At 51.7% G+C, this 6,576-nt stretch overlaps 3 protein-coding genes and 1 pseudogene across 3 annotated transcripts, besides 5 other annotated features; 1 reads left to right on the top strand and 3 right to left on the bottom strand.

The window, feature by feature from the left end:
• Positions 1 to 504: a sequence feature (areas not merged during assembly with more than two copies in the genome that could not be assigned to a particular haplotype).
• Tc00.1047053509645.30 (hypothetical protein, conserved) lies at positions 1 to 1,074 on the top strand (the record flags this gene model as incomplete). The annotated part of the gene is made up of 1 exon (XM_799657.1): positions 1 to 1,074. A coding segment is annotated over one exon (1,074 nt), but the record flags the coding sequence as incomplete, so codon positions are not given.
• Positions 505 to 2,009: a sequence feature (haploid, Esmeraldo-like haplotype).
• Positions 2,010 to 2,068: a sequence feature (haploid, non-Esmeraldo-like haplotype).
• Positions 2,069 to 4,120: a sequence feature (areas not merged during assembly with more than two copies in the genome that could not be assigned to a particular haplotype).
• Tc00.1047053509645.19 (hypothetical protein, conserved) lies at positions 2,328 to 2,930 on the bottom strand (the record flags this gene model as incomplete). Its single annotated transcript, XM_799658.1, has 1 exon — positions 2,328 to 2,930. One exon carries the CDS (start codon positions 2,928 to 2,930, stop codon positions 2,328 to 2,330), a length of 603 nt encoding a protein of 200 aa, XP_804751.1.
• Positions 4,121 to 6,576: a sequence feature (heterozygous, Esmeraldo-like haplotype).
• Positions 4,901 to 5,503, bottom strand: Tc00.1047053509645.10 (hypothetical protein, conserved; the record flags this gene model as incomplete). Its single annotated transcript, XM_799656.1, has 1 exon — positions 4,901 to 5,503. One exon carries the CDS (start codon positions 5,501 to 5,503, stop codon positions 4,901 to 4,903), a length of 603 nt encoding a protein of 200 aa, XP_804749.1.
• Positions 5,995 to 6,576, bottom strand: Tc00.1047053509645.5 (annotated as a pseudogene; the record flags this gene model as incomplete).

Genomic DNA, 6,576 nt, shown 5'->3' with positions numbered 1-6,576 from the left:
GCCACGTGCGATGCAGATGCGTGCACCGCGGCGCTCAAGAGTCAACTGGACCGTGTTGCCGTGTTGTCATCCAGTGTCAGTGCGTACTTCAAACAAGACCTTTACGGATATTCGGGCAAACTCAGTTGTCTCTGTATTTGCCTCTCGTGCTATAAAGGGGTGTCCAAGCAAGATTCGGTGCTAATTGAATCTTCCAAAGTGGTGAACCAGGTTGTCAACGTGAGTGTGTCGAGCCCCGTACCACACGCAAAGGCCACCGTGAGAGCTATACGGCCTTTTAGCGTGCGCAATGGTGATGACCTTGAGATGTTTGGGACGTTTATTCCCGACTCAAGCTATATTGTCCGATTTAATCCTGCGGTTTCGGGAGGCGACAAAATGGCGGCCCCGACGTGTGCTGTCCAAAAAGTCACTACCGGTGTATTGACCTGCGAAATGCAGGTTCAAGCCGGGACCGTGGGCGGTTGGAACGTCTCTCTCTTGGACGGGGAGGCACCAGTGCCTTTTGAGGAAGGTGCCGTCAACACGATTCATGTCCTTCCACCGGATCCTTTGGTTGAGTTCGCGGCGGGGAACTGCGCTGCCGCGAGCGTAAACTGCGTTACAGGCGCGGAAGTGATTTTTCGCGGTAAGAACTTTAACCCTGTGCATCCCTTGTATAACGATGTGATTGTGGGTGACGCCGCGTCCGCCAACCCTATTCTCTGCAGGGTGACTAATGCCACGGAGAAGGAGCTTTTCTGTGTTCTCAGCATTCCGCGAGGCAAGGAACATGGCAAGTACTCAATCCAGGTTCGTGTCCGTGTGTCGGAAACGGAGTGGGGCGCAGAACAAAGTGCAGGATTTCTTGTGTTGGGGGCTGGGGCGGATGTTCCTGGGTGGAAAGCCGACAATGTGCCCCCATCTGTGCCAGTAGCTGGTGGAAATAATAAGTATGCTGCCTCCGTTCTTGGGGCCTTTCTTGGCACGGTTCTATTGGTACTTATTGCGGCGGTTTTATTTGCGTATTTTCGTCTTGGTCATGGGCCAAAATATAATGCGGATGAAGGGATTTTTTCAGACAATAAGGCGTAATTGTCTGATTTGCGGCCTTCTAAAAAGAGTGATTGCGAGAAGGCTCGTTAACTTAATATTTTCTGACATGATGAATATATTTCTCTACGATTATTTCATCACATATCCTGAAATTTTGGAGGACTGCGGTTGAATGAATCAGGGAGCCAATGGCGTCTGGACGTTTTTTAATTATTTTTGACATTTTAGTAACCCTCTTTTCGTTTTCCCAAATTGCGAGGTGGCAGGCCTTTGGGGTCCTCCAACCGAAAGACCTTTACAGTGACAGTTGTGAACACACACGCTCACACATATACACATGTCTAATTCGGACGGAGTGATCACGTCACGATGGTGGCCAGCATAACGCGCATACATAAGCATGCGCTTAATTGGTGTAAACGCTCATCGAGCACTTGGCGAGCCCGCCCCCATCCCGTTCAATCTTCATTCTCCTCTTCCGCGCCCCCTATTATTGGCAACCTCAGGTTCCGACCGGCGCATGGGAAAAACTAAAGGAGCGAGAGCAAAAGACGAGGACGCAAACAGAAGGGAGGGGAGGAAAAAAGAGGGAGCGCCCAGCTGAATCCATCCCTTTGCTTTTGTTTCGTCAGGGAGAGTGGCGGCAGTGGGGCAGCGGCGCGGGGTGGCATTTAGGAACAAAGTAATAATAATTTTCTAATAAGTAAAAACTGACGCGCACAACTGGTCGAGGAGCGGGGGTATTTGAATGGGCCCGAAAATCGGCAGCAACGGCCATCGCGTTACTTTGTTGCTGCTTCCGCCTCTTCCCTGCAGAAAATTTTGTGGTACAGAGAAAACAAGCGCTGTCCTTACAATGTTTTTTTAACCTGTGACCGGCTTCCGTGCGGGAAGCGGCTGCGCGCTCTGCGTCTTTCCTCCCCACTTTCTCATCAAAAACACGGCCTCTCGAAACAGTAATGCTGCTCTCCGGTGCCTTGTTTTCCCTTTTTTGCTTTCCCACAACGCGGAAAAGGACGAAGGAAAGGCATGAGGCGCCGCTACGGCCACTAGTGGTAGCAGTAGCGGGGGGTAAGCGGGGCGACAGAAAAGAAAGAAAAAAAAAAAAACAGGTTGCACTCGCCGCACCCCAATGCAGTACCATCGCTGGAAAAAATAATCAAGCCATGGATAAAGAATCCGGGCAATTCAACAAGACATGCCATCATCCAAATGGCTCCGTCCCGTCGCACATTCCCTACACAGGCCTCTGGGAACAACACCAAAAAGAGGGCGTCTCTCGACGAACCCTTTCAAGTAAGCATCACACAAAGAAGAACGACTGCAACCATCAAAAGGAAAAAGGGAAGGTGTGCCCTAAAAAAACGACCGGCGGACACATAACGACCGTGGATGAGAAGCCCCCAGGCGACCCGAAACACACTAAACGAACCCGCGGCGGTGAGAGGATGATCCCTCAGCACGCAGGCCACATAAGAGTGGCAGTTATTTGTAAAAAAGTTGTACAACTGAGTTTTCCTAAAATGCTTCGTAACGCGTTCCACTGCGGCGTCGTATTCCTCCACTTCCCGTCGACACGTCTCCTCCGTCGTTCGCGGGTTCTCGCCCTGAGAACGGTAAAACGTTGGAACATACATTCTAGAAATATTCCAATATTTCACCGGGTTGCCAAAAAGCATTTTGTCCACGCCAATATGATACGGACCCTCAAAGTCATGAATACGTCCAGCAGAGTCGCAAATTCCTACATGCCCAATAAAAGGAAAAATCCATGAAAGAACAGGAATGGGTGTCCATACAATGCAGAAAGGGTAGTGTTCTTCCGACGGGTCAATCCGAGGCGGAAGAGGTAGCGCAACAGACCTATTTTCCCCCATTCCCTTCCGTCCTGTCATGAACCTGGCGGCTAAAAAAAAAAAAAACGCTAATCAATCCAAAGCAAAAAAGAACTACTAAAAATGCCACTACAAACCTTCAAACGGCTTCGCAGAAGAAAGAGTGAAGAAGAAAGAAGAGACAAAATGCACTCCACCAGGCTGTTGTGTGTCAATAATGCGCTGCCACTTTCCGCCTCTTGAAACCCAAAGCAGGCAACCACCCGCGCAAAGTATATAGAGAGAATAAAGGAGGGGTGCGCCCTTCTCTCTCTCTCTCTCTTCTTCCCAATGTACCCATCCCCTTTCCCAGTGTATCCGCGTTTTGTTTTTTTAAGCCGCCACAAGAAGCCACAAACACATACAGAAAAAAAAAAAATTTGACACACAAAAAATTCCCGCCAATAACCCGTTTAAAATTTCCTAACACGCAAAAAAAAAAGGGAACATGGATAACACGCAAACGCGACAAGGAAATACAAAAAAGAAAAAAGTAATCCCGGCAATTGGGGGAACAGGTCGTGACGGGCGTGGCCTTCTTTCCGGGTTACGCTGCGACCCTCCCGGCCTGTGTGCCGCTCGCGGTGCGAAAGAGAGCCCAGAGCGGCGCAGGGACTTCACGCGCACCACGGGGCTGAGCCCCAGCAAACCCGCCCATCGCGGTCGCCCGCGCAAAGAACGGCACCTAACGCACCACCGAACCTTTCCCCATGAAGTCGCAAAAAGTTTTGCATAGCGCCCCGACCGCCCAAAATAAAAAGACGCCGCGGGATCTGAATGACCCTAGACCCCCCTCTCGTCAGAATTGGTGCGGCCGAATCTCCGCCTCAAGGAACGGATATTGATGAAGCGGGCGCCTTGGCCTCTGGAAACACAATCATCAGAGGAGCAGCTCGAGGGGGGGCGCCCCACCCCGCCTCCGACAAAGGCCGCCGCAATAGCAATGCCGCCACCAACCCACGTGCGTGGGATGGTTCTCCTGGCGCCGAGCCATGCGAATTGCAGGGTTCAGTGGGCGGTCCTCGGTGCCCGTGCTGCGTCTGGGGTCGGGCAGTTCTTCCAAACTGTTGGGGGGGCGGCAATGGTTTTGGGAAGCCCAGCACGACTCTAAACATTTCCTCGGTGTTTTTTTGAAGGCCTCAGCAACCGCTGCGTTAACCGCGCCGCCGGTCAGAGGTCGCGGGCCTCCTCCATGAACCGAGAAAAGCGCCGGACGATAAGCCATTGCACGGAATGACGTCGTTCCCCCCACGCCCGGACCCACTTCATTGTTCTCGCCCCTTCTCCGAGCCTATCCTGCTTTCCTCGACGTCTGCGGGGGCGCTCCGCGACCTCAACTACACGGAAGTTCATTACAACACACAAACACACCTCCCCAAAGAGTAGAAAATGGGAACGCGCCCACAGACAACTCAGAAAAAAAAAAAAAGCACAATATACGGAGAGATGCCCAATCTCTCAAATAAATACCGTCGAGCCAGCGCTTGTATGAGTCATTGCTCTTCCCCCCTGCCTCAAATAGGGAGGGCGTGGCAATGAAGAGTACAAACAGTTTGGCCCCGTACACCCAACATCCCCACACATCGGAAACGCTCTATCCAACGCCCACGTAGGCCAATAAAAAAATTCGTTCACAAATCAATCCACGACGACCGGGCTCTCGTCGCAACCTCAAAAAGTGACAGCCATCGGGGTCCCGCAACAGCCGGGCCCCTCCCCTGTGCGGGGGGCGCCGCTACGACCACTAGTGGTAGCAGTAGCGGGGGGTAAGCGGGACGACAGAAAAAAAAAAAAAACCGAACAAAAACAAGTTGCACTCGCTGCACCCCAATGCAGTACCATCGCTGGAAACAATAATCAAGCCATGGGTAAAGAATCCGGGCAATTCAACAAGACATGCCGTCATCCAAATGGCTCCGTCCCGTCGCACATTCCCTTCACAGGCCTCTGGGAACAAAACCAAAAAGAAGGAGTATCTCAACGAACCCTTTTCAAGTAAGTGTCGCACAAAAAAGAACGACTGCGACCACCAAAAGGAAAAAGGGAAAGTGTGCCCTAAAAAAACGACCGGCGGACACATAACGACCGTGGATGAGAAGCCCCCAGGCGACTTGAAACACACTAAACGAGCCCGCGGCGGTGAGAGGATGGTCCCTCAGCACGCAGGCCACATAAGAGTGGCAGTTATTTGTAAAAAGGTTGTACAACTGGGTTTTCCTAAAATGCTTCGTAACGCGTTCCACTGCGGCGTCGTATTCCTCCACTTCCCGTCGACACGTCTCCTCCGTCGTTCGCGGGTTCTCGCCCTGAGGACAGTAAAACGTTGGAACATACATTCTAGAAATATTCCAATATTTTGCCGGGTTGCCAAAAAGCATTTTATCCACGCCAATATGATACGGACCCTCAAAGTCATGAATACGTCCAGCAGAGTCGCAAATTCCTACATGCCCAATAAAAGGAAAAATCCATGAAAGAACAGGAATGGGTGTCCATACAATGCAGAAAGGGTAATGTTCTTCCGACGGGTCAATCCGAGGCGGAAGAGGTAGCGCAACAGACCTATTTTCCCCCATTCCCTTCCGTCCTGTCATGAATCTGGCGGCCAGAAAAAAAAAAACAAAAAACGCTAATCAACCCAAAGCAAAAAAGAACTACTAAAAATGCCACTACAAACCTTCAAACGGCTTCGCAGAAGAAAGAGTGAAGAAGAAAGAAGAGACAAAATGCACTCCACCAGGCAGTTGTGTGTCAATAATGCGCTGTCACTTTCCGCCCCTTGAAACCCAAAGCAAGCAACCACTCACGCAAAGTATATAGAGAGAATAAAGGAGGGGTGCGCCTTTCTCTCTCTCCTTCCCAGTGCGCCCATCCCCTTTCCCAGTGTATCCGTTTTGTTTTTTTAAGTTGCCACAAGAAGCCGCAAACACATACAGAAAGAGAAAAAAATTGACACACAAAAAATTCCCGCCAATAACCCGTTTAAAAATTCCTAACACGAAAAAAAAAAAAAAAAAAGGAAACATGGATGACATGGATAACATGCAAACGCAACAAGGAAATACAAAAAAAAAAGTAATCTCGGCACTTGGGGGAACAAGTCGTGAAGGGCGTGGCCTTCTTTCCGGGTTACACTGCGACCCTCCCGGCCTGTGTGCCGCTCGCGGTCCGAAAGAGAGCCCGGGGCGGCGCAGGGACTTTACGCGCACCATGGGGCTGAGCCCCGGCAAACCCGCCAATCGCGGTCACCCGCGCAAAGAACGGCACCCAACGCATCACCGAACCCTTCCCCATGAAGTTGCAAAAAGCTTCGCATAGCGTCCCAACCGCCAAAAATTAAAAGACGCCGCGGGATCGGAATGGCCCTAGACCCCCTCCCGTCAGAATTGGTGCGGCCGAATCTCCGCCCCAAGGAACAGGTATTGATGAAACGGGCGCCTTGGCCTCTGGAAACAAAATCATCAGAGGAGCGGGCGCCGCATGCTCGAGGGGGCGCCCCACCCCGCCCCCGAAAAAGGCCGCCGCAATCGCAATGCCGTCACCAACCCACGTGCGTGGGATGGTTCTCCCGGCGCTGAGCCATGTGAATTGCAGGGTTCAGTGGGCGGTCCTCGGTGCCCGTGCTGCGTCTGGGGTCGGGCAGTTCTTCCAAACGTTGGGGGGGGGG

Source organism: Trypanosoma cruzi, genomic scaffold (assembly GCF_000209065.1).
Source record: "Trypanosoma cruzi strain CL Brener 1047053516323 genomic scaffold, whole genome shotgun sequence".
Classification (NCBI taxonomy): Eukaryota; Euglenozoa; class Kinetoplastea; order Trypanosomatida; family Trypanosomatidae; genus Trypanosoma; species Trypanosoma cruzi.
This window is presented reverse-complemented; position numbering and strand designations above follow the sequence as displayed.